A 27,908-nucleotide genomic window follows, 5' to 3' on the forward strand; every position below is an offset into this window, starting at 1 on the left:
CTGCACTATTGAATATACCTCCAAAGTTACCGGATCAGTTTAGCTGGCTAAGGGGGTCATTCTCTAACGCTATCGCATGTGAAAAGGGACTTTTTGCATGCGATAGCTAGCTTGGGGCGGAGTCGCCCCGGAAGAGGAGGAGTTAGGATGGCACCAGGGCCGATGCTGCGGACATATCGCTGGTGGCGGTTTTGCGCCAAATAACTACACTGGCGTGAACGCTGGCAGTGATCGCAGGTCCGCCCCCCACTTCGCCCCCTGCCCTCCATTGCTGCCGGAATCCAGACCTACATTTGCTATTCTGTGTCTAAACATGGACCTCATTGTTTCCTTCTCTATCAGGGCTGGCTTTAAGCTTATGGGTGCCCACAGGCTGATAACTGAGGGCAGGCGCTTCTTCGTCTAAAAATCAGGAAGCAGCAAGCAGAGTCCTAGTTTTTGGGTGCTTTCAGAATTTGGCGCCCTAGGCCTGTGCCTTTGTTGCTTCTGCCTAAATCTGGCCCTGTTCCCTGTAGAAACTGTCATGCAGTACAGGTGACAATCTTCCCAATACCCCAACGGTGTGAGGATTTTGAACTATAATTGTAAAACTGGAAATTAAGAACTTGTTCAATAATCAGGCTAGCTTAACTTCGTTATAAAAAAAATACACACCCATCCAAAAAAATACATTCTAAATCTGGCGCATGCAGAAAAGAGCTCGCGAGTACTTTTGGCTTCAAATGACGTCACAAAGGGGCGGAAACAGACGTGGCGAAGCCGAACGCCCGGCTGCGGCGAGCTCTCGGGGGGCGGTTTCAGTAAAAGCGTCGCGCGGCGCCCTGTAAAGTGTTTTCGTTGGCTGTTAGCACACGTCAGTCATTTTCTTTCTCCGGGTGGTTCAGTGGCGGCTTGTGCTGGGCCGTGTGGTGCGAGAGAGTAACGCAAGCCGCCTAACTCCAGTGCCGTCTCTCTTTTCTGTCCTCCGCCGCCACCACCCCCCCACGGACTGGCCATGGCCTCGGCACCCGGCAAGTGGGAGGTGGTGAAGAAGAACAAGAAGCCCGGCGGCGGCTCCGGGGCCGGTAAGAGAGGAGGTACAGCCGGCAGGAAAGCGCTGGGGGAGGCCAACCTTCCCAGGATAGACCCGGCCCGTGAGTACCGAGCTCAGGCGTGCTCACCGTCTCCTAGCGCTCCCTCCCCACCCCTTACATCGAGCTCCGCCAGGTCCGGGACAGAGCGTTATATGCGGGCACCTGTCTCCCCCCCCCAGCACCAGTGACCATTCCCGAAGTGTTGAATCCCTAACCTCGCGCACTTTCCCGCTGCCTGCTCTAGCCTGGGGCACGTTTCATCAGACTTGTAAGAACCGAGAGTTGCCCAGTAGCAGGCGGCCTTATTGTGTACGTCTGAAAATGTTTTCGTGCCACAGATAAGAGAAAATTGGGTTAAATGTTTGGGGTATTGGTGGGTGGGTTTCCGACTGTGCCCTTCTCTTGTTTTCCCTCGCTACAATTAGTGTTCGTTTATCTTCCGTGAAATGTGTTTGTATGCTTAGCAGTCCTCGGGAGCCAGGTTCTGTCTAGACTGCAACATTTTATGTGCAGTAAGGTCATGTTTCGTAACGTAAAACAGTTTTGACAAATACAGTGCAAAGTTCTTCTCACGCCCTGCTCTGAAAGGGGCCAGTTGCTATGCCATCTTCCCGTCGACAACAAATGATGCTTGGTTTAAAAAATGTAGAAAGTTTAACAACCACTCCAGCAACTTTTTTGATTTCTTTTGCATCCTTAATGCTATATGAAGTCTTATTGAGATTTGCTGTCTGTCAGCTTGTAATCTATGTTTTGTAGAGGGAATAACAGTATAATGGTGATGGCATTTGGATACCACTGAAAATGAATGGTTTTTGTATCCTCAGACTGGTCATTTGAAAAATTTAATACTGATATCTGAACTGAAAAAAAAAGTTAATAACTAAACAGAAGTCACGAATCTGCCCTGTAGACAGGACTGGATTTAGGGACAGGCAGCATAGGTATGTATGTTTTGGCCACCAAATTCTGAAGGCACCCACAAGCTGTTGCTGTCTGATTTCTGGGGCAAAATCTTCCACCCTTGCTCCCTTGCCTATGGGAATCATAGGGGAGTTATAATTTCAAAACATATTACTTTCATATAAAACTTTTTTATATTAAACTAGCGGAACCCGGCCACGCGTTGCAGTGGCAGAGTCAGGTTCTTTACCCTCCCTCCCCCTTCACCTTGCTCATTTACCTCAGTCACTCATCCTCCTCCCCCCTTGGTCACTCACCCCCCCCTTCCCTCCCCTGTCCCCACTCCAACTCTCTCCCCTGACACTCACCTCCCCCCTCATTCGCCATGCTGTGGCAGAGCCTGGTTAAGTTGAAAAGACAGAACAGAGCCTGGGGATGTCTGTAATATGTTTAATTTTGCAATGCTTGTGGGTATACAATATTTTTGGGTGTTCCATTGTTAGTGCAGATATACAGATTGTCAGGTTTGCCGACTTAGCACTCTATTTAGTTAAGTGTTTTTTGGAGGGCTAATTTGGTGCCTTTCCGAGATCAGGGACGTTTTGTGTTTGTGTGTGCCCTCCGTCTTTCCACCCCAAAAGAACCCCAGCATAAACGGTGTGTTTAGATACGCACCCCACACCCTCCTCCCCCCCCCCCCCCCCTGCGAAATACAGTAACCCACACTCCCACCCCCCGCGAGAGTTGCAGAATGACCGAAACATCCCACCCCTGAACACGCGCGCAAGAAAATAACTACGGCCCCCCACCGTGCACCCCCCCCCCCTCCCGGATACCTGGGCAAACTGTTAGTTGGTGGAGCACAGGACTTGGGTTCGGGCCGTCTGCTGCTAGCAATGAAAATGGCTCCGACGGCCCTTTGACCTCACTATGTCACTGGGGAGGAGTAATGGGAGCGCCAGGTTCCCTGACATAGTAAGGGCAAAGGTCCACTGGCTGCCAGTCCTGAAAATGGCGTCAACGGGCCCGCACCCGTACTATGTCACATGGGGTACTGATGCCATTGATGTCTCCGAGTGGCATAGTAAGGGAAAGGGCCGTCGGCGCCATGTGTCCTGGTCCGTTCTTGGCCTCCCGCTAGAGCAGCACGGACCTGTTTCCGGTTTTGTGTGTGTTCGGAGGGTGTAGGCAGTAAGTAGAACAGGCATGTGCGTGGGGGGTGAAGAGGGTGTTTTTCTGTGAGTTCGGAAGTTGTGGGAATTGCGTGGCGCCCCCCCCCCCCGGTGTAGCAGCCTGGAATTTGGTGTGTTTTAGGAGGGTGTGTGAAGTAAGTCCAATTGGCATGTGTGTGTGTGGGGGGGGGGGGGGGGGTGTGTGTGAGGAGTGTGGATTTCTGTGTGTTCTGAGGGTATGTTAATTAAATACATTTGTCATGTGTGTGTGGGGGGGGGGGTTTGAGTGTTTGTGAAAGGTGTAAGAGGTTGCGCTTGCGCTGACGTCCACCAGATGTCGCTGTTTTGTGGAACCAATTTTTAAACCTTTTTTACCTGTCACAGGTGTGACATATATGTAAAGTAAGTGTATAAGATCCTTCCCGTATGGGACTGAAGGTTGTGTGCAAATTTGAACGCAATCGGTTAAGTGGTTGCCGAGACTAGCGATTTTGTACAAACTATTTAACATTTTTATTTATATAGATATATCTTAAAAGCAATTATATATTACATAGAAAATGCAGGTACAATTATATATAATTATTTTAAACATCTGTAGCCAAATCCCACAGATGTCCCATTTATTCTGTCACACACATCACAATTGATCATACCACCCCATAATCATTCTACCCCCTTACATTAAAATCACAAAACCTATAAACATTGATATTAAAATATCCTTCAAAAAAAACTCAAAACGTGGCTATTTAGATCAGCATTTCCAGAATGATGACACCAGTTCATACCGTCACGTTAGCCAAACCAATGCATCTTAGCTTGCTGTATTGTATTTTGTAATTAAGTTTTATCTATGTATTTATTAACCTTCTTGAGCAATGTCACATAGCTCATCGGTCTAGCTCTAAGTTCTTAGTATCTCATTTATTAACGTGTTCATCCTTGGTTTCAATCATTGTCTCCCATCTGTTCAATGTTATTTATTCAGAGTTTATTCATTGTTTAGTGTTCTATGTAATGCTCCCATGCGAGGTTTTTTGTTCACTGTAAACCGGTTTGATTTGTATTCTATACAAGAATATCGGTGTATAAAAGTTAAAAATAAATAAAATTAATAAAAAATCAGAAAAATAATGGATATCACTGTTCTCTTAGACCTGTTCCACCGATTTTCTACTTCAGGACAATCCCAACAAGGGTCCCTCATTTCACCCAACCCTGGGCTTCTTCAGGGGAAAGCATTTCAATCAAGTATGTAATACAAATATCATAAATATATAATTATCATGTATTGTACAGCAGCAATGCAAAGGTTACCTCTCCCCCTCCCTTAATCTTATAAAATCGTACCGTTATTGTGGCAATGTCAATATTGTCAAGCATTTATTAAACCCGGTAATCTCAATAAAACATTAGTCATCTTCCTTAATATTCACCCATTGCTTTACACCTCTGCGATTGGTACTATGGCACAACGTATCAATCCTGATATAAAGTACCACAACCCAGTTTCCATATGTCCATATGCTATATTACTAAACTTTATTAAGAAGTAATTCAAACTTAATTAAAAATTCTTAAAATCACATTCTCTGCTTATCATATCTTCATAGGCATAGGCAAGTATATGTATCTTCATACATATACCCAAAATCACCACTCGCATCTCAAATCATCTCAAAATATGACCAATCTGTCATCCTGCATCTACTCAGCCGCCATGCGGCACTACAAACGTCAATGGCTGCACATGTTCTATACCGTGTCATTTAACAATTCCACTGCATCCAATGAAAACGCTCATGTCATGGTTCAAAAAATGAATACATGTATATACAATATTCTATATCTTCGCCATTCAAAAAAAGGCAGACCATTTGATCTCCTTATTTAAACCATTAGAAGCCAGAGTTTTCCCCTGTCTGTGGGAGCCCTACCACAGACAGGGGAACACTGGCCCTACCTGTAGAAGAGAATCCACTCAAGGCTTAAGGGGTTATGTACTAACAGGTTTTCCCCATTTTGTGTCTGTGAGGAAAAAGCTTAGTATGTGTAGGAAGTTATTAGTAATACCTATTTCTTTCTTCTGTTTAAATTGGATGGTAACCTCATCAACTTTCAAATGTGCACAGCAGGGCAATCAAGGACTGATCTTGTAGCTAAATGCTTAGTTTTATCCTGATCTAATGTCTTGAACCTGTCTCATGCTCTATTTAGTTATCTTGGATAGGGAAGATAATCTCAAAGGTTTCCCCTGGTAGGCTAGTTTTATAACTGTCAAAATTATTGGACAGTTCAAGCAAGATACAATTTATAGGCTCATTGATTCCAAAAGGTTATCACAGCATCAAGATAATCATGTTAACTGAACCAATGTACAATAGAATTTATTGGTTTTAAAGATAAAGGGATAAACAATTTGTTAATCATTAACATTCTATTACATGTTTCTTTTACTTATATTTCCACTTACATTGTGGAAGTACTTTTGTGCATACTTCAAATTGAAGCTTTTTTAACTTTAACCAGAATGGATTTAATTTCTTGGTGTAGGTATTTTTGATTCCTTTGCTGTCTCACAGGACTAGAAGAGTAGAAGCTGATGAAAAGCAAAAAAAAATGTTTCTTTTCAGCACTGTTCAAAAGATTCTTTGGAGAAATGTCAGAAAAAGGGGATACAAAAACAGGTGCTCTTGGATCAAATTGGCAAGACCCAGGTTGCCAGAAACATAGAATAGTCTAGCACAATCTGCAGGTACTCCAAGTATGAAACATTTATGTAACAAAACAAATTCCAGTTCAAATCACATAGTTACCTACTGACGTTTGGTAGTTCAGGTGTATGATTCCGATGTATTGTTAGACATGCAGAAAATTGACAGATGCAAAACTTTTGCTGTTATCTCTAGTTTTCTTTGCTCTAAATGAACTTTTTCTTTGCAAAAATAAGTACGTATGTATGCCTGCCATTGGTAGGGCTTCATAGCATACTGAAAATACAATTTCACACAATGTTTTAATGGACTTTTTTGCTTAATCCACCCCTTTATTATAGGCGTATTGTCTCATTAATCTTGTTGCAACTTTTTCTTTATTAATGCAGATTGCCTTAGCCATTTTCTACTGTGTATATATACAGTTGTGCTCATAAGTTTACATACCCCTGGAGAATTTGTACGATGTGTAGCATTTTAAGAAAACATGAGTGATCAAATAAATTGTCTGTTTTTAATGTTTCAAATTGTGCTATTCAGTGATGCATAATATACTCCTGGGGGAATTCTGCGCACAAAAACTTAAAATTTTGCAAATTTCTGCAAATTGTATATTGGTCAAAATAACACAATTTACATGAGTCTTTAAGTAATTACATTTTAAATTAATACAGAAAAAAGTTATTTAAAGATGCAGAATTTTAAATATTTTGAATAGAATTTCCCTAGAAATTCACTGTGAGAGTGGCCCTTCCACTTGTTGTCCCTACTCCCCTGGCCACTTTGCCCTCTCAGGCTCCAACTCCTCCACCTGCCAGTATCTCTCCCCTCCACCTCTAGGCTCAACTCTTCCACTCTATCGCCAGTCCCAGAGTTTGACCCGGTTTTCACTACTGCCCCTCACACAGGCTCCCTCTGTCCCTCCCTCTCTCACACATGCTCCCTCTCTCTAGTACAGTGGTTCTCAACCTTTTTTCTGTCGGGGTACACCTGACAGATGGTTCTCACATGCTTGACACACTGACCCATGATTGTCACGGGGCTAAATGTAAAAGTACAGTTTGCATCCACAGGAACCCCCCGACCCACAATAATGGATGCAAAGCAGAATTATGATATTCCCCATACAACTCACCCTACAAAAAAGATGTTCTGGTGTCATCTCAGTAACAGCAACTCAAACTCCTTCTACTTCCAGGCTCAATAGCCCTACTTATGAAAAGAGCAGTTTACCACCAATGCATGTCCTCTTGAGAAAACACAACAAATAAGACTGATAAAACGTTTACATGCTAGTAAAATATCTCGGTAACAGACACAGAACCGACCTTACATACTCCCAGGATCTGTAATAATGCACATAAACTAATCCGCACACAGTTAACACCTGTATTATGGAATACACTCAAACAGGAGCAACTCTATCTATGAAAAAGCAACACTACAAATATTAAATCAGGCCCTAAAAACCAATACACCTCTTATTAGGAAAACAGAACTAGCAAGCAGCTATAGATCCCCACACAGAAATAATTGTAAAACTATACTAATAAGCATAATAAATGTTAAAAAAAACAGCTATGAACAGAATAACATCCAATTAAACTCATAAAAACTGTTAAAAATTCTCCAAACATCAATAAAATATTTAAAAAAAAGCAGACACATCACATAATATTAAATAATTAAAATGGCAGTCAATCAAGAAAAATAAACTTAAAAAGCCACCTTTACTTACCTCCTCCAGCAGCTGTCCTACTCCTCTTCCATGCAGGCCATAGCACACAGCAGAAGCAGCAGTAGAGGCTAAGCTCTATACTCATGGTCCTCTTCCTTAGTGCCCATGTCTCTCACACACACACACCATACCAGTCATGCCCCCATGACCAGTTTCTGTCTCTCATACACCAATCATCTCCCAAACAGTCTTTGACACACACACACACACACACACACACACACACACCCCCCCACACACACACAGGCTTCCCACTCCCATGTTCTACTTACATATATGGGCTTCTCACTCTCATAATCACTTTCTCTGTCTCACACACACTTACCAGTCTCTCACTCCCATGCTTGTTCTCTCCACGTGCACAGATTTCTCATTCCCATAATCATTTTCTTTCTCTCACACACACCAGTCACCTGATCTCTCTCATGCATACATACACACAGGCTTCCCACTCCCATGTTCTCTTTCAGATATACAGGCTTCTCACTCCCATGCTGTGTCTCACACACACCCAGGTTTCTCACTCCCATGCTCACTTTTCACATGCACAGGCTTCTCATTCCCATAATCATTTTCTCTCTGTTACACACACACACACACACACACACACACACACAAGTCTCTCTCATTTCCATGCTCGCTCTCCACTGCCCAGGCTTCTCATTCCCTGAATCACATTCTTTCTCTCACATTCACACACACCAGTCTTTCTCTCACACACACACAGGCTTCCCACTCCCATGCTCTCTCACATACCCAGATTTCTCACTTCCATGCTTTTTCTCTTACACACACACACACACACACATACCAGTCATCTCCTTGAGCAGTCACTTTCATTGTCTCTCACATGTATACATACATCAGCTCTCTGACCAGTTTCTCTCAATCACACACATGCTCTCAAACAAATACATTATCCCACTTACAAACAGGCTGGCTGGCTGCTTCTCTCTTTCACTCACTTCCTCTTCCCCCCCCCCCCCCCCCCCCCCCCCCCCCAAGCACAAATGGTAGCTGCAGCAACCTCCTCCTCCAGCTCCCGCAGGCCAAGAAAGAAGAATCCCATCGGCCGCGGGAGGCTCATACTGCTGTCTCCTTTCTCGATTACCGGCTGCTTCAATTGCTCGGGGGCCGATGCTGCAGCCGCCACTGCTACTTTATCATGCAGCATAGCTCTTTCTCCTTCCTGCGCACTGCGTATCACTTCCTGTTCCGGGTCACTGGGGGGGGGGCAGGCGCGGGAAGAAGAAAAGGCCAGCCACGGGTGCCACAGCTTCTTTTAGCACTGCTGCCGTTCCCACTGGGCTTGAACGTGCTGATAGCCCGGCAGCAACAGCAGCTGGGAAGAAAGAGCAGTGGGAGAGACCGGGAGCATGCGACACACTGGTTGAGAAGCTCTGGTAGACTCTAGTACACATACGCACACCCTCATACAGGCTCCCTCACTTTTTCTCATCCACGCACACATGATGAATGCAAATTCTCCAGTATTTTCTGATAATTGATGGCAAGATGAATGCAGCATCTTTTGACTAAATTCCTTTTCTGCTGTAGCTCTCCCCCCCCCCCCCCCCCCCCCCCCCCCCCCCAAACAGCAGAGATCCACCTCCAAGCTTCACGGTAGGGATGGTGTGCTTCTCTTCATAGCATTTATGGTTGTGACCACAAAGTTCAGTTTTGGTCTCATCACTCCAAATTTTGTTGTAGAAGCTTTGAGGCTTCTCTAGGTGCTGTTTGGTGTACTGTAAGCTGGCTATTTTGTGGTGTTGGTGCAGCGATGGCTTTTTTTCTGGCAACACAACCATGTAGCCAGTTTTTGTTTAAATCTCCTTATTGTGCTTGCTAAAACACCCACACCACTTTTTTGTTTTAGAGAAGTCAGTGTTTCAGTGGAAGTTGCTTGTGGGTTTTTATTTGCATCCTGACAAATTTTGCTGGCAGTTGTCTGAAATCTTTCTTGGTCAACTTGATAGTAACAGAACCCATAATTTTCCACTTCTTGATCAGAGTTTGAATAGCACTCTTTGGCATTTTCAAGTCTTTGGATACCTTTTTATATCCTTTTCCTGATTTATAAAGTTGAACTACTGTTTGCTTGCAGGTTCTTTGACAATTCTTTTGCTATCCCCATGTTTCAGTAATCACCAAAGTCAGTGCAGCCCTGGATGTAATGCACAAGGGTTTCTCAAGAGCTACGAAATTCATTGACTGTTTGTATACAAACACTAATTACAATCAAACAAGGCACAAGTGTGGATACCTACCCTTCATTGCCATCTCAATGTGTTTCAAGGATATACAAAATTTTGAACAGGATCATTTTATTATGTCCCTTATTACTATGGTTTGATGATTAGGGGTGTGCATTCGTTTTGAACGCATATGTAAAACGCAACGTAATTTTTTTTTTAACTTAAAAAAGTGATGAGGCGAAAACGATCGGATTTCCAACTTATTCAGCATAGCTATGTTGAATACGTTGGAAATCGCGATTGTTGATCCTAAATAAAAATTTAAACCCCTCACCCTCCTTAATCCCCCCTCCAAGACTTACCAAAACTCCCTGGTGGTCGAGCGGGGAGTCAGGACGCCATTTCTGTATTCCTTTGCGAGGAGCACGTGACGGCGTGACACGGACGTCACGTGATTCCCTGCGCGTTCGCTCCGGGACCCTCGTTGGACACAACCGGAACTTTTGGCCAGCTTGGGGGGGGCCTCCTGACCCCCCCCCAAGCTGGCCAAAAGTTCCGGTTGAGTCGAACAAGGGTCCCGGAGCGAACGCGCGGCGAATCACGTGACGTCCGCGTCACTCCGTTTTCCCAAAGTGGATGCACTGGTCTCTGCCATCACTAAGTAGACTATCCCCGTGGAGGGAAGAGCAGCCTCGAAGTATGTGCATCATAACTAAACCCAAGAGAGCTAACAGAGCGAAGACAGACAACCTACAGCTACTCAACAAAGTAATGATGACCCACGAGACCTCAAAACTCCCGTTAATGAGACAACGAAACTTGATAAATATAACCATCAATGACTCTCTCTAAAATACTTGATATGCTTCACTTTCATACTCAAACGCGCAATCTATCACTAAAAAAAATCATGCTAATCACAGACATGCTGCAAGATCAAAAACCATATTTCATTACGATCACTGAAACCTGGCTAAAAATAGACAATGTAAGAGCAAACCAATTAGCCAATAGCGCATAAAACATCTTCTCAATTCCCAGGAAAACCCGCAGAGGCAACGGTATAATGCTTATAGTAAAAAAAAAAAAAAAAAAAAGTCTCGCTATGAAACTGATACCTAACTCACTTCCCAAACAATACGTAATAGCCCTATTCGACTCTAATAAGCTCCAAATATGCCTGATCTACTGCCCCTCCAAACTACTTGATAATGACATCTCCCCACTAATTGAGTTTCTCACTTCTACCATCAACAACAAAAAAACCCACAATCATACTTGGAGACTTCAATCTCCGCGCTGATGAAACCCCCCCCCCCCCCCGCCCCCATCCCACACCACCCAAACCCTGATAGATATCCTAACCACACTTAACTTCACGCAACTAGTAAACAAACCAACGCATAAAGCAGGACACACAATAGACCTGATATTCACTAATTTATTTATTTAAAATCTTTTCTATACCGTCGTTAAGTTGTATACCATCACAACGGTTTACAGAAAGGCACATATAGAAGTTTAGGAATTGTATATGTTAATACTATCTATAAGAAGTGCCATTAAAGTCCAGTATCATAGTTTCATAATAAAGACTATTTGCTGAATGTTATAAATCTTGTCCTTTTCCTACATGTATCAATATTAATTACATATACAATCCAATAGAATTATACATTTTTTTATGTTAATGGTGATTAAATTCATAACAAACCCCACAGTAACCTGCTCTCCTATCCCATGGTCAGACCACTGCCTCATAAACTGCAAGACAAAAATTGTATCTGGCATCAACCAGGAACATAACAAGCCATACTCCTTCAAATACAGACCTCCATTCACCCTAGAACCACTACAACAAGAACTTAGAAAACAACTAAAGAACATAGATCTATCCAACATAAACAATGCCACACACTCATGGCAACAAATTACCACGGAAATCGCCAATAATCTAAACCTAGAAAGAACAAAAAAGATTGATAACAAAAGAAATAATGATAACCCATGGTTCAATAAAGATCTAAGAGATACCAAATCAACACTAAGAAAAAAAGAAAAAGAATGGCACAAAAACAAATGCCCCCTAACGCTAGCCAGATACTGAACCTACCTAGCATTCTACAAAAACTCGATAAACAACTCTAAAAGAGACTACTACAGCAAAAAAATCCAAAACTACACAAACAACCCAAAAACTCTGTTCAACATAGAAAAAAAACCTTACCTCAGACACGAACAACACTAACACGCACTCAAACAAAAATCTAAGCCAAGAACTAGCAATTTTCTTCAGAAACAAAATTAGTAAAATTACTGAAAATATAATCAAATCCCCTTTACAAAACATACAAACAAGCAACAAGGACTTAACCCCATGGTCATCATTTGAAACCATATCATTCATCGAAACTGAGAATCTAATCAAAACCCTCAACCCAGCAAGCCACAAACTCGATAAAATACCTACATGAACCCTAAAAGAGCTATCCCACACAATCACCCCAATCATCACATCAATCATTAACAAATCACTCAAAGAAGGCAATCTTCCAGACACCCTGAATTAAACCCATTATTAAAAAAAAAAACCTGGACCCCACTGAGCTCAATAACTACCACCCCATCTCAAACTTATCATTCCTGGCCAAACTAACAGAAAAGGTAGTCCTGAAATAATTAAATGATCATTTGGAACTAAACATTCTATACTCCACACAACATGGATTCCAGAAATATCACAGCACAGAAACATTACTTCTCAACCTAACCACACAATGCTAAAAGGTTTTAACAAAGGACGACAATACATCCTCATACTACTAGACCTATCCGCAGCCTTTGATACAGGCGACCATCAAACACTTCTCCACAGACTGAAATTGGCTTAACTGGTAAAACAATAAACTGGTTCACCTCTTTCCTTGTAAACAGATAATTTCAAGTAAACATTCACTCCCTTTCAGAACTAATTCCTCTAGAAACCGGAGTGCCACAAGGCTCAGCCCTTTCTGCCACACTGTTCAACATCTACTTACTCCCTTTATGCCAACTAATTTCAAGCCTCAGCATCACTTACTAACTGTATGCAGATGACATTCACCTACTCATCCCCGTAACCAATACCATTGAGAGTGCTCTCAAACTAGCAGCCATCCTTCTCAACACAATAAAAAATATTCTAAATCAAATGAATCTGTGCCTTAATATGGACAAGACCAAATGTATACTACTTGAAAGAAAAAGCCAATTAAACCAACCCAAGAACTCAATCCAAATAGACAACACCACGATCAAACTAAGTGAAAATGTGAAAGATCTTGGGATGTGGCTCGACCCTGAATTGAGCTTCAAAAAACACATAGCCATGAAAACCAAAGAAGGATTCCTCAAGCTCTTAATACTTCAGAGAGTAAAACCACTCCTAAACCAACCTGAATTCAGAACCATTCTTCAATCCCTAATATTTACGAGCTTTGATTACTGCAATTCGCTACTAATAGGACTACCCAAATCATCCACACGCCCTCTACAACTACTACAGAACGCCACAGCGAGAATACTCACAAATCACAAAAGATCTGAACACATCACCCCAGTACTAAAGGAACTACATTGGCTACCCATAGGGAAATGCATAGAATACAAATTGCTTTCCATAATTCACAAAAACATAAATATCAATGAAAACGAATGTCTAAATACTATATTCTAAAAACATATTCCACAGCGCAACACAAGATCAGCTAATAAGGCTCTGCTTGCCATCCCATCAATCACAACTGCTAGCCTCACAACAGAGAGCAGCTTCAATAGGTGGACCTCACCTATGGAACTCATTATCTGAAAACCTAAGGTTACGAAATGACACTAAAATATTAAAAAAAAACCCAACTCAAAACATGGCTATTTCGACAAACTTACAAAAACGGCATTGGTTAGTAAACTCCTCACAATCAAGTCATCTGATTCATGAAATCCACCCTCCCCCACTCCTGAAAACTGAACCTCATACTCTCCAGACCCACTGATCCACATTTCCACATCAAGATAAACCATTTTCTCCTAAAATTTGAACAAGTAAATATTAACAATGTTAGTAAAGATAAATGTTACCATGCTACCGTTAATAAAGATAAATGTTAGTGTACTGTTAACATATATCAATTGTTGTGACCTTGTTTATTGAATTTTTTAGATTTTATGTCTAGATTTTGTTTTATTGAAGTGTTTTTTTAAATTCAATTATTTGTTTTAAATCCGTAAACCGTTTTGACTAAATTTTTATTTGAAAAAGCAGTATACAAACATTTTTAATTAAATAATGTAAAGTTATATTTGTAAACCGGAGTGAAGGCTTGCACCAAACTTCAGTATATAAAAACACACAAATCATAGGTGGATTAAAGCTATCCTTAAGCAAGTCTTTGAAGCAGTGGTGATGACTTTACAGATAGTTTCTTGTTGTGCTTCTCTCTCAGGGAGTTGATGATTCTGGAGTGAATTCCAGAGCAGTAATGGAATCCGCTGCTGCCTTTTTTTAGCTGATGTAGGGCTGTGATTTGGTCCATACCTCGGCTAGAGAAGTGGCTTTGGTGGTAGTGGTTACGATGTTGGTCAGCTGATGCGGCCGCCTAGGCTAATCTTACAAAAATGCCCTTTAAAGGCTCGCTCTTGTTTGGAAGCAAGTTGGAAAAATTGGACAGTAAGTGAGGTGAATCTCTGGTCCCTCAGATTGTCAGAGGATACGAAACAGTTACAGTGCCCCTCTGGTATAAGGGGTCGTCTCCGGGGTTCCAAGCATTTTCTTTTCTACAGAGGGTCACTCTTTCAGAGGACTCAGCCTTTCGGTAGGTCTTAATCCTTTTGTCCCAGATAGCCCAAGAGAGGAGAGGGCTCAGGGGGGGTGGATTGTCCCAACGTTTCCCAGTGAAGTTTTGCCAACCCACCGGGAGCAAGAGAGAGAGGAACACCTTTCTCTCTCTTATCAAAGGTGGCTGAGATCACGTCGAACCAGTGGGTCCTTGAGGAGATACGAGAAGGATATGGAATTTTGCAGTATTCCTTGGGACATGTTCATGGTGTCTCTTTGCCACTCCCCACAGAAGAAGCAGGCAGTGGAATCTACGATTCTAAAGCTTCTCTGGTTGAGGGCTGTGGTTCCAAGCCTACATTGCAAGAAAGTGTGGGGCAGTATTCCATTTATTTTGTTGTGCCCAAGAAGGAGGGCTCCTTTCGACCTATCCTGGGTCTTAAGTGTCAACTGTCATTTGAGGGTACTCATTTTCACATGGAAACCTTATTCTCGGTGATAATGGCCATGCATTTGGAGGAATTTCTGACCTCCCTGGATCTGTCAGAGACCTACCTTCATATTCCCAGCCGTTTTGGAGCACTGTTTTCTGCATTTTGTGGTGTTGGGGACCATTATCAGTTTCGGGCGCTGCCTCTTGGTTTAGCCACCGCTTCCAGAACGTTTCCAAGGTCATGGGAGTAGTAGTGGCGGTGTTGAGAAGAGATGGGATTCTGGTACACTCGTATTTGCATAGCTGGCTAATTCGAGTCAAGTCTCAGAAAGAGAGCCACCCGGTGACCTGTAAGGTGATCTCCTTATTGTAGGAGCTCAGTTGGGTGGTGAACCTGGCCAAGAGCAGTCTTCAGTCGTTGGAATATCTGGGTGTTCAATTTGACATGAGGCAGGACAAGGTTTCCTGCCAGAAGTTGGGATTTAGAAATTTGATGTCACAAGTGCGTCAGTTGGTGAGCATTATATGCCCGACACTGTGGTCCTATCTACAGGTGCTCCGTTTGATGGCGGCAGCCCTGGAAGTGGTGCTGTGGGCAAGGGTACAAATGTGTCCATTTCAGCGCTCACTGCGCTCTCGTTGGAATCCGTAGTGTCGGGACTATTCGGTGTGGCTCCACTTGCTGAGGGAATTCTGCTCTCGCCTCCAGTGGTGGTTGCAGGAGGCTCATCTGAGAGAGGGTGTTTTCTTGACCTCCCCAGCCTGGTTGATACACACGACAGATGTGAGTTTTCAGGGTTGGGGAGTTCACTGTCAGGAATTAATGGTGCACGGGTGCTGTAATACAGAAGAATCTCTCTCGAATATCAATCGGCTGGAAGCCCGGGTGGTCCGGTTGGCATGCTTGCAGTTCAGCAGCAGGCTGCAGGGTTGAGCAGCCCAAATGTGTGGCAATGCAACAACGGTGGATTACACCAATTGGCAGGGAGGAACCAAGAGCCAGCAAGTATCGCAGGAAATAGACCAACTTATGGAATGGGCAGAAGAGCATCTTCAGGAGATCTCAGCCTCACACACTGCAGGAAAAGACAATGTCAGAGTAGACTTGCTCAGCAGGGAGATTTTGGACCCAGGAGAATGGGTATTGTCGGACAAGATGTTTCAGCTGATAGTGGATCGCTGGGTCCTTCCATTTGTAGACCTGCTGGCGACTTCTTGCATCGATTTCTTCGATTCTTCAGTCACAGGAAAGATCTGAAGTCCTTGTGTATCGATGCTGTCATGGAGGTCTGGCCTGAAGACTAATTGCTGTATCTTTCCTCTGTGGCCCATGGTGGGAATAATAGTTCGAAGGATTGAAGGCCACAGGGGGCTAGTGCTTCTGGTGGCACCGGATTAGCCCAGAAGATCATGGTATGCAGATCTGCGAAGACTCCTGGTAGAAAACCCCCCTTCGTCTTCTGCCACACAGGAATCTGCTGCAGCAGGGACCTGTCCTTCATGAAGATCCAACTGTATTTTGTCTTGTTGAAGTGTAGATATTCTACTGCGATTGCCACCTTGCAATGAGCACACAAGTTTTCTACTTGCTTAGCCTATGTGCGGTTTTGGCGAGTGTTTGAGGCTTGGTGTGAAGGTCAAGTGCTCTTCTCATTTAGTTACGATGCCACTCATTTTGGAAGCTTTGCAGGATATGTTAAATAAAGGGTTTGCCCTTAATTCCTTGAAAGTACAGGAGGCAGCTCTTACCTGTTCAGGGGCCAGGTGAATGGTGAATCCTTATAGTCTCATCCTGATATGGCTAGTGTCTTGAGGGGCGTGAAAACATCTTCGTCCTCCCTTGCAGTTACAGGTTCCTTTGTGGAGTCTTAATCTGGTGTTCAGTTTCTTGGCGGGCCCTATATTTTGACCACTGCATAGCCTTGGAAATTCTATGGTGGATCAGTTATTAGCTTCCATATATACACCTAAAATCTTTTCAAACTCCACTCCTTTTATTGGCAGATTACATCTATAATTTTATTTGTATGGCATCATTGGAGAGATTTTAACTATGTAATGGACCCTGGCTTGGATAAATCCCCAGGCTCTTCCCAAAAGCCTATAGGACCAGATAAATGCATTTTATTTGTATTTAAGCTATTGGAAATTTTAGATATGTAGAGATTTCTTAAATCCTCCAACAGATTTTACCCATTGAGGCAGATTTTATAAATCTGCACACACGCGTACTTTTGTTCGCACACCAGGCATGAACAAGAGTACGCGGGATTTCAATAGATCCACGCGTATCCATTAAAATCCGGGGTCGGCGCGCGCAAGGCTGCCCAAAATCGTCAGCCTGCACGCGCCGAGCCGCGCAGCCTGCCTCCGTTCCCTCCGCCCTCCCCCCGGCCCTATCTAAACCTCCACCCTACCTCTATCCCAAAAGTTACGCCTGCTTCCAGCAGTTACAGTTACATTGAATTGGACCTGGAAAGACAAATTGTTTGCCCCCTAAACTTGAAATATGTTTTGCATGCAGACAGCCTTACATTGCATCTAGATTTGTCATTCAATCTTATCTCATCTATAAGAAGGGTGTGGAGATTCTTCAAAATCAACTAAACTTGTCTAGTATCACCTTACCTTTTTCCGTGCTCCACATGGAAGTGTGAAAGCTCAATTCCATATTTTTCTGCTCAGCAAAGTAGAATTCTTCTTTTGCCCAAGCGACACCCTATCAGCACTTTTCAGTGCCAAGATGTCCAAGAGGCCGGGCTTTAAATATTGCCAAACTGGGCATATGTTGGTAACTGATGGGTATAACTATTGTTACATCTGCCTGGGCCCAGACCATGACCAGGCTGCAAGCCATGACTGTGGTTGCATGTCCCCGTGGGCGTTAGCACCAGAGAGCCCACAAAATTGCTCATCTGCGAGAAGAAGGGGGTTCTTTGGTGTCTGGTAATTATGCCCCTTCACACTCTTTCCCAAGTCTGAAGAAACATCATCCGAACCCACAGAAGAGAGCTGCATCCATGAACCCGTCAATTAATGCTACGAAGTATAAGCTTAAATGCCCAGAACATTTGGATGCTACTCCTCTATCAATGAGTGAAGCCTCTGGGGCCCATATTGTACAGATGCAGAAACCCCCGCCAGCTTTGACTTCTGAATCTGCCAAACTGCAGTGCCAGACGCAGTCTGCGCCGGCTCAGACTGCGTTGCCCACTTTAATGCAACGATACTAGAAAGGCTTCAAAGACTGCACGGCACAAAGTATGCACTGATGCCGGGACGCGCATCCAAAGCACTAGCGCAGGCAGGGTAAGGATGCTTGGAAGGGTGGCCATATTGCTACAAAGCAGAGTCACAACACATCTAACTCAAGGCTACGACGCATGTGCACCGTCATGATGCGCCAAAGCAGGTGCCATATCTAAAATTACGGTGCGAGAGAATATAGAAGTCTTATGTAAAGATAACTATGCAAATGGATCTTGATTCTACATCATCGCAAATGGATCCGGGCAGTTTCAAAGGCGCCAAGCCAGCAGGCGCTTGTGATGGGGAGGGCTACCCACCAGTGCTGATCACCTTGTAACAGCTAACATCCAAGGTAAAAAGACAAAAAAAAAAATTGAAAAAACTGCCTTTGAAACTGAGAAGAGATTTCTGTGGGGAAAGCCATGATTCTGAGACCTGCCCCCCTCCCCTGACATCATCGCAAATGGATCCGGGCAGTTTGAAAGGCGCCAAGCCAGCAGGCGCCACGCGCCGAAGGGGTGCGACAAAGGGGCACTCCCCTTTGTGTTATTTGTTTAATATGCTCCTTGTTATACCTTTTGCTTAATTGTTAAGAACTTTGATTTTGATGATTTTATTTTTGTAATCTCTTAGCCTCAGGTACAAAAATTTTAGATTGGAAGCCCTTTTAGGGGATAGTGAATTACCTATTGTACCTTATTGTAAACCGATGTGATATCTCTTTTTGAGATGAACATCGGTATATAAAAATCATAAATAAATAAAGAAATATAATTCTGTTTCAAATGTATGTGATGACTTAATTATGGACTCCCTCTGTTTTTGGGAATTGAGGAAAAATTAACTGGTATAGAATTCAGCCAGTTTGTATAATGTCTTTACATACCTTTCTTTGGATAGTTAATTGGAGATAGGGTTTTTGTTCACAAGGAGGTGTGATAAATGAGAATGGAGGCTGGAACTGGATTTGTAGTAGTAGAAATAGGAAGAAGCTTGGGCTAGGAATATGAGGGAGGGTAAATTTAGTGTGTGATAAATGGCAGAATTGGTGTTACTGTATGTAGTGGGGGGTGATAGGGAGGGGCCAGGGGTTGGTTGGTTTTATTTGTGTGTTCTTATTGCTTTGTGTTCTACAAGAAGGTATGGTAAGCAATATTTAAAATAAAACCTTGGGTGGGGGCAGGGAGAGTCTGTCATTACACAATGCCAACACCTAGCAATCTGATTTTGGGCCTACAATTGCATGGGTCCTGACTAAGGCCTATCACTCCAACAGCTGGACTAAAGTTTGGATGGAATATAAAATATGGTAAGAAAAAATCCCTGAGTATTTTGAGAATGAATAGTCATAGCACCTGATTCCAGCCCCGATTTCAGCTGAGCTGAAAGGCCAAAGGAGCAGGAGGAAATAGAATAAAAATAGAAGCTGACATTGATAAGAATTAAATACTTTTTAATTTTTGAACCTATTATCATTCCAGAACATTTATTAGTTTTTAAGGTAAAAATGAATCCAGCAATCTGACATGGCCACAAACTGATACAGTACTGCAGATCTATGTTGGTCTTGTTTCTGGAGCTAAAGTAGTTTGGCTGCTGTTAATCCACTGGAATATAGATTAACAAATAAAAAAAAAATAAGATATATAAAGTGATATCTTTTTATTGGACTAACAATAGGTTTCTTGACAAACTTTTGAGAATTGATTATCTCTTCAGGTCAGAATTCACATGAGGAAAAGATTACATTTTACTAGGAAATATAATAAATAAAGACATTCCAATGATAAGGAGAGAGTGAGAGGGGTTTGGGTGATCAGAAGATGACAAGCAGTATAACTTTTGGTTGGCAGGGATGTATGTGTTGTGAGTGGATGTATTTGTACTAAGAGAGGAAGGCTGAGTAAATGGTGCTACAGGATTCACTCTCAAAGGAAAGCTTAATTTCTAACTTTTTGGCAAGCAGGATAGAACCAGGATTAATCATATAATTGACTTGAGGAAGTGGATCAGGGAGGGGGAGAGACGGATAAAGAAGCCAAAAATATTTTTTCTGATATATATAGGTATATATTTATCTATTTACATCTCTACCTAGCTTTAAATAGGCTATGTACATTATGGAGGCACTTTATTTCCGGTGTATCTTTGAGGAATACTGCAACAACAAACTTTAAAAAGTTTAAAAGTCAACAGGCCAGCTAGGGAGGCTTCGGATACAGTGTTCACAAATGCTGAGTGTGGGGAGTCTTGATGGTCACAGAATAGTGATGCCTAATGGCCAGAGTCACAGTACTTATGTTATGGGTTGCGAAAGGAGTTGTGTTCTGTCCTGGCCAAGGATGATCACTACAATATCTGGGCTAGGCAGATATGAGAGGAGTTTTTAAAAACAAAAAGCCTCCTCTAAAACCAAAGTGAGGGAAAAACCATGGGTAGTTGTGAATAAAGTCTCATGGCACTGTAGTCCTTTAGAGGTAACCGTTAGAGCAACCAAGCTGGAAATGTGTAGGAACTGGATGAAACTGCAAAGCCCAAAAAAAGTCTTATAGTATTTAGGTTTACAAATAAGTATACAGAACCAATGAATTCTAGGGTAGAAATATGACTACATATAAAGATGTTAAGGCCCATTTAACATACTCTATTTACTTTTTACTACAATGCTGTAAACTCCAGTTGATGTTTGATTTTTTTTTTTTTGTGGGTTGTTCTGTGCTTATTCCATGCTTTCTTGAATTTTTAGTGTTTAACTAGGATGCCGTTTCCATATATTCACCACCCATTCTGTGAATAAAACCTTTCTAATGTTAATCCTAAATCCATGCCCTGAGCCTCATATCATGACCTCTTGTTGTAGAACTTTCTTTCCACTGAAAAGACTACCTGTGCAATTTTATGCTTTTTGTGATATGCTCTCTAAGTGTATTTTCCTTCCATTAAAAAATAGCTTCAAATCATAGCCTTGTTAGTTATCACTGGTTTATAACAACTGTAAAAAGGATGTTAACATTTATTTGGAAATACTAAATAATGATTCACAATCTTATGTTACCAACTGATAGTTTTAATTCTTGGCAAAGATAAAATAGTCATAAAAGGTTAAATAGGGTGGGCAATTGTCAAGAATGAAAAGGATATGCTTTAGAAAAATTGCCTGAAGCTTGTACTTAATGTGATCCACGTCTTGTTCTGTTTTACTATATTTTTTTCTTTCAATTCTAGCACCTATTAAACCATCTGAGACCATCTTTGAGCTGGGGTTTGAAAAACCTGCAAAGAAACAAAACAAAGAGCAGGTGCCCCCAGCACCTGTACCTGAACAGCAGCCACTGCAGAAGAAACAGAATGCAGGGAAGCAAGCCAAAAAGTTACCCGCTGGAGATACAGTGCTCAAACAAGGAAAATTTCGGAGTTTAGAGGATGCTCTGAAGGCAGTTAGTATTACCTTTCCTTCCTTTAATATTTTAGGGATTAATAAATTATGACTGTGTAACTGTTACACATAAGAACATCAAGCCTAGTATCATGTTTCCAACAGCGGCCAATCCAAATCACGAGTACCCAATCATTAAATAGATCCCATGCTACTAATACTGGCAGCAAACAGTGGTTATTCCCTATTGATTGATAGCAGTTTATGGACTTCTTCAGGAACTTATCCAGACCTCTTTTTTTTTTTTTAAGCCAGCTACACTAACTGCCTTAACCCATCCTCTGGCAATGAATTCCAGAGCTTAATTGTGCATTGCATGAATTAGAATTATCTCCAACTCGTTATAAATGTGCTACTTGCTAACTACATGTGCCCCCTAATCCTTGTATTATCCAAAAGAGTAAATAACCAACTCCCATTTATTCATTCAAGTCCTTTCATGATTTTCGAGTCTTCTATCATATCCCCCTTCAGCCTTCTCTTCTCCAGGCTGAACAGCCCTAACCTCTTTAGCCTTTCCTCATAGGGGAGCTGTTCCATACTTTGTCATTTCAATCGTTGTCCTCTGTACTTTCTCCAGTTCTACTATATCTTTTTCTGAGATGCGGTGACCAGAATTGCACACAGCATTCAATGTGCATTCTCACCATAGAGCAATAGAGGCATTATGACATTCTCCGTTTTTGTCATTCCCTTCCTATAATTCCTAACATTGTTTGCTTTCTGCTCTTGTGAACTGCATAAGACAATTGGCGTTTCTAGTTGATTTTGGATCTTGCTGAACAATGTCTTCAGAAAGAGTGCAAAATAAATGGAGTGAGTAATTTTTGTAGTTTTCAAGCTTATGCTATTGGAGTATTATACTGCTGTAGTGTCACCTTACAGACTGCAAATCTAGTATAAGATCATATATACATCTTAATGTCTAATATCGAAAAAATCTGTTAAAATTAAAACTGCATGACGGAGGGCCAGCCTGTTAGCATAATATCAGAGCTGTATGCCACCGTTTGTTCCCCAGTCCGCTCAGGATGGAAATGCTGTGGAGACATTGTTCACAGCCCATGGGGGGGGGGGGGGGAAAGGAGTCAGTCATCACTTTGGGGTTACATCTAGTGGCTGGATTCAGGCCTATGATCAGTTTTCCAGAAGGAGCACTGGTGTATGGCCCCTGAAATTCATTGCCAGAGGATGTGGCATAACTGGGTTGAAAAAGGTTTGGACAAGTTCTTAGGAAAAAGTCTATAAACTGTTAATTAACCAGGTAGACTTGGGGAAAGCCACTGCAACTGGCACCCTAGGTGAAAAGTGCTTCCCGCCCTCTCCCACACCTCTTTTCGGCTGTGGTGGGATGGTGTCTGCCGCAACCAGCTGGGCCTCTCTTCGGCTGCAGCAGGATAGGATCTGCCATAGCCACACACCACCCATAGGTCACCCACCTCAAAATCTGGTTCTGGCTTTATCCTTGGGCATAAGCAGCATGAAATCTATCTACTATTTGGTATCCTGCCAGATATTTGTGACCTGGATTGGCCATTGTTGGGAACAGGATACTGGATTTCTGGCCTGGGATAGCAATTCTTGTATTCTTATTGCAAAGACCACGCCAGGTTATATTGGGGATTGGGATATAAAACAGCGGAAAAATGCTTGGGTAGTTGCAAATGAAGGCTCATGGTACCTAGTTCCAATTGAGCTGGAGGCCCGAAGGAGGAAATTGCCTGTTCAGAAGCCTGAGAAACTGAATGATGAACATGTTTTAAACAGAAGGAATATGAAGAATGTTGCAATTGGAGTGCTATTTCTTTTCCATTGATAAGCAGCAGGCTGAATCACCCCTGCCATTTGGGTGACGTCACTGACTGCGCACTCTAGCTGACATCTTCTCCATCTCGTCATCACTCTCTTCAGTTTTTTTTTTTCCGTGCTCGGGCACAGTCGTTTTTCTCCAGCTCTCTTAAAAATGTTTTCTTCTTACTAGCAATCCCCAAACAGCACTTTTCAGTGTTAAAAAAAAAAAAGACCTTTTAAGTATTGTGAGTTTGGACACATCATGTCCATCACGGACTATCATAATTATTGCTATATGTGCCTCTGCCCCGGTCCATGACCAAGCTGCATGCAGGGACTGCAAACACATGTCACCCAGGATTCAGAGGCAAAGGGGCCGTAAAGATTGCCAGCCTCTGAGAGCAAAAGGAAACTTCCGCCATCCTCAGGAAGCTATGCACCCACTCCGGGACGTTCAGTCCAATTATCCCCGGGCCTAAAATCAAAATCTCATAGCATGCCTCTTGCAGGCCTGATGCAAGTACGCATTTTGCACCGCCAGACAACCAATACAAGGCGTCATCTTCTAACCTGTGGGTTACCTCCTTGCAGGGTTCAAAAAAGGCGTCTAATACAAAACACATCACAATGATATTGACGCATGATACATCGATGCAGTCATCTAGTCAGAAGCCGAAGCAATCTATCTCAGTGCAGACTGCATCGCGCCTCGCAAAGCTCGACACATCAGCAAAGACACACCACTCAGCTCATAGCACATTGATGCATTCACACCATCCACACGGTGCCTCTTTGCACGAAAGGTGTTCATTGATGCATGCGTCGTCCAAAGAGAGCAATTCTCGAAATAGTGATGATTAAGAGGTCCAGAGCCATCAGGGTTATAAAAAGTCACCATCTCGATCTCTCCACACTAAGGATCCCATTCTAGATATACTCTCTCATCCTCCTTGTGTGTGTCTGCCAAAGCCTGTCTGTTAGCTTGGGCTCTTCACATGGTAACCGTTCAGACTGTGCAGGATTATTTTCTTACTCACCCGGACAATTATTCTCCAAGAACTTTCTCCGAGACAGGTTCCTCCTCTAAAGGAACAGGGATCTTGGGTGCCTCAACCTTCTTCAGAGTTATTAACCGCAGGAATACATCACCGAAAATCAACCTCCCATTCTCCTCCAATGAGACCACATCAGCTGAAACATCAGGAAAATGTGACCATATCTCGTTCACGGAAGGCCATTAATCAAATTTCTTCAATTATATTGAACCTTGCATCCACAGGTTCAGTGGGGGATGCACCACCGCTTAGCTCCCCCAAGTCTTTTTCACCTCCAACTCCAGATAAGACCCAAGACACTGAGCATCATTCCCCTCAGTCAGTATCTCTGGGTTCTCCTGAAAAGCTCAACTGCTATACCGTCTGATCTGCTGGACGATCTCACTTATTCTCGATTTGTCGAGAAACTAGGCAACTTCCTGGGAATAGAGATCCGAAAATTACCTTATCATAGGGCAGAGGTATTTGGAACTCTGAAAATACCTGATGTTCTAGCTGAACCATCAGCTCATCTGTCGCACAAATTATTGGACTCTGTTCTCTCAAGAACTTGGGAATCACCTCAGTCAATTCCTCCTGTTTCTAGAAAATTTGATTTGAAATCCAGGTTACAAAAATCTATGGCATAGAGTAGTTCAATTTCCTCATGGCGGTGGTGGAGTCAGCAATGAAGTGAGCAAAGAAAACTAAGCTCCATTCATCTACTCCTTAATAAAGGACCACAGAATCCTCTGAGTATGCCAAAATGCTTTTTCAAAGCGCTAGACTAACTTCTTGTAAACAGCAGTATCAATTTTATATAGTTCAATACCTTTGAGTCTCTTCAGTTATTAAAACCTTTTCTTCGTTCAGAGATAGGGCAACCAATTATGCCTCAACCATTCTATGATATGGAGGAAGGTCTATGTCATTTGCTTAGAACTGTATATGAGTCCTTTGAGACATCTTCCAGGACTTCAGCCACAGCCATTGCAGCTTGACACATAGCATGGCTCCGTTCTAGCTCTATTAGAGAAGGCATTCATGAAAAACTGGCTAATCTTTCTTGCATGGGAGATAATTTTTTTGGGGACAAATTCAAGGATACGGTGGCCCAGTTAAGAGCAAAATGTAGCAGTTCAGTCCTTCTCAGGATCCTTGGATTCTCAATCATTAGCAAGACTTTTTATCAGTGGGAATAGTTTTACTACCAACGAAAACCATATAAAAGTTTCCTATCATACAGAGCACAGCAGTTTCAATTATATTAACTACCACGCTCACAACCTCAATCAGCTCAAACTAGACCTCTCTAAAGGGACAGAAAGCAACAAAAAAAACCCCCTCCCAGATCTCTCCAAAAACCTCCACCATCTTTTTGAAGACGTCTTAGCCGCAACCAGGTCCCCCAGTAGTGGGAAGAATTCAGTATTTTTAAGAGTAGAACAAAATCACGACAGATCAATGGGTACCTCAAATTGGCCTTGAGGGTTATCATCTAAATTTCCTTTCCTACCCTCCCCTTCCTCGCTGCACTACCACAATGAAGGATACGTCCCATATACTTCTAGAGCAAGAAATACAGAGTTTGCTTCAGCAGCAAGCAATCCAATTGGTTCCGAAGAACAAAATCAATTCAAGTGATTATTCCCAATACGTCTTCATTCCAAAATGCTCAGGGGGGCTCTGCCCTCTACTGGACTTACACTCCCTGAACAAGTGCCTTCGGAAAGAGAAATGCAAGATGATATCCTTCAAGTTAGTTCTACCTTTCATGCAGTGGAACAGTTGGATGTGTTCAATGGATCTCAAGGATCCCTCCTGTTGTTGGTTCCTGTGCTTCCAGGTGAACGCCAATCACTTCCAGTACAAGGTTCTGCCCTTTGGACTTTCCTTGGCTCCCAGAGTCTTCACCAAATGCCTGGCTGCGGCAGTAGCCGAATCCTTTGTCTTAGATGAGCTATTCCTTTACCTGGAAGATTGGCTAATAGCTTCTCCCGACCAGATCTCCTTATCTTACCAATTAGAGATGGCATTCTCGTGTCTAGAATCTCTGGGTTTCCTTAACTATGAGAAATTGGTACTCAAACACTCAAATTCTTCAATTCATAGGAGCCAGAATAGACTCCATTCAGTCTCGTGTATTCCTTCCCCAGGAAAGGATCGAGTGAATTCATCTATCTACAAAATTACTTCTAAAATCAAGAGTCCCTGCCCATCAGGTCCTGGTTCTGTTAAGTCCCTTGGTAGCGGCTATCCATGTAGTTCCTCGCATGCTGCACTTTCAATGGGGATTGAAAGCACAATGGATTCAATATCTTCAGCCAGTGTCCACCGTAGTGACATATCAGAATCTATGGCAAAGACAGTTGCTGGTGGCTGAATCCAGAGGTTCTAATAATGGGAGCTCCTCTTTGGGATCCGGCCCACAACCTAATCCTCACCACAGATACCTCCTCACAGGGTTGGGGGGGGGGGGGGCGCATCTCCTAGATTACAAGACACAGGGTCAGTGGTTACAAGTCGAAAGGACATATCAAGTCTCCTGGAACTCAGAGCCGTGAGATATGCTCTCATAGCCTTTACCAATCTATTACGGGGTCACACGTGATTCACAACGACAATCAAGTTGTTTTATGTAAACAAGCAAGGTGGGTCAGGGTCCTGGATTCTTTGCAGGGAAGCAATTTGGATCTAGGAGTGGGCTCTCACCAACTCAGTGATGTTGAGGGCAACTTACTTGCCAGGAATAGTAAACATGGTAGCCGACCATCTCAACAGAACTTTTCATCCCCACGAATGGTTGCTCAATCAGTAGCAAATCAGATTTTTCTACAATAGGTGTCAACCTTGGATAGACCTTTTTGCAACAGAACAGAATCAAAAGGTCATCAGCTTTGCTCAATATGCCCAAGCCTCCTCAGGAACAAACGGGACACATTCCTGATGTCATGGTCTTGAGGTCTCCTTTCTGCCTTTCCTCCAATTCCTCTAATCTCAAGGACGGTTCAGAAATTGATTCGGGACCAATCTCGCATGAAACTCATAGCACCTGCATGGCTGAGGCAACCTTGTTCGCTTATCTAGTACAGTACTCCGAAAGTGAATCCTTGGATCTCTGTCAAGACCCAAACTTGTTAACTCAGGAGGGGGGGCACTCTTCTTCAATCTCTTCACTCCTCCCTCCACCTGATGGCCTGGATGTTGAATGCGAGATCTTACAAGACTTAACTCTCACAGCTGATATTCAACAGATTATAATAGCATCGAGAGAGCCATCAATGAGACAAAACTACTCCTTCAAATGGAAGAGATATGCCAAGTGGTGTCAAACTCAAGATTTCTCCATTTTCC

General features: G+C 42.8%; 1 protein-coding gene across 4 annotated transcripts in view; it reads left to right on the forward strand.

Annotated features, from left to right (window-relative positions):
• Positions 1–769: 769 nt before the first annotated feature.
• The window catches only part of TMEM214 (transmembrane protein 214), a 239,828-nt gene continuing 212,689 nt past the window's right edge, over positions 770–27,908 (forward strand). Inside the window, exons 1-3 of one of the 4 annotated variants that reach the window (XM_029596290.1) lie at positions 770–1,133; positions 4,307–4,402; positions 21,519–21,730. In XM_029596290.1, coding sequence (XP_029452150.1) covers positions 995–1,133; positions 4,307–4,402; positions 21,519–21,730 — 447 coding nt within the window. In that variant the 5' untranslated portion in view covers positions 770–994. The remainder of the gene's footprint in view (positions 1,134–4,306; positions 4,403–21,518; positions 21,731–27,908) is intronic. The other 3 variants (XM_029596291.1, XM_029596293.1, XM_029596292.1) reach the window with 3 other exon arrangements.

This window comes from Rhinatrema bivittatum, chromosome 3, assembly GCF_901001135.1.
Source record: "Rhinatrema bivittatum chromosome 3, aRhiBiv1.1, whole genome shotgun sequence".
Lineage (NCBI taxonomy): Eukaryota > Metazoa > Chordata > Amphibia > Gymnophiona > Rhinatrematidae > Rhinatrema > Rhinatrema bivittatum.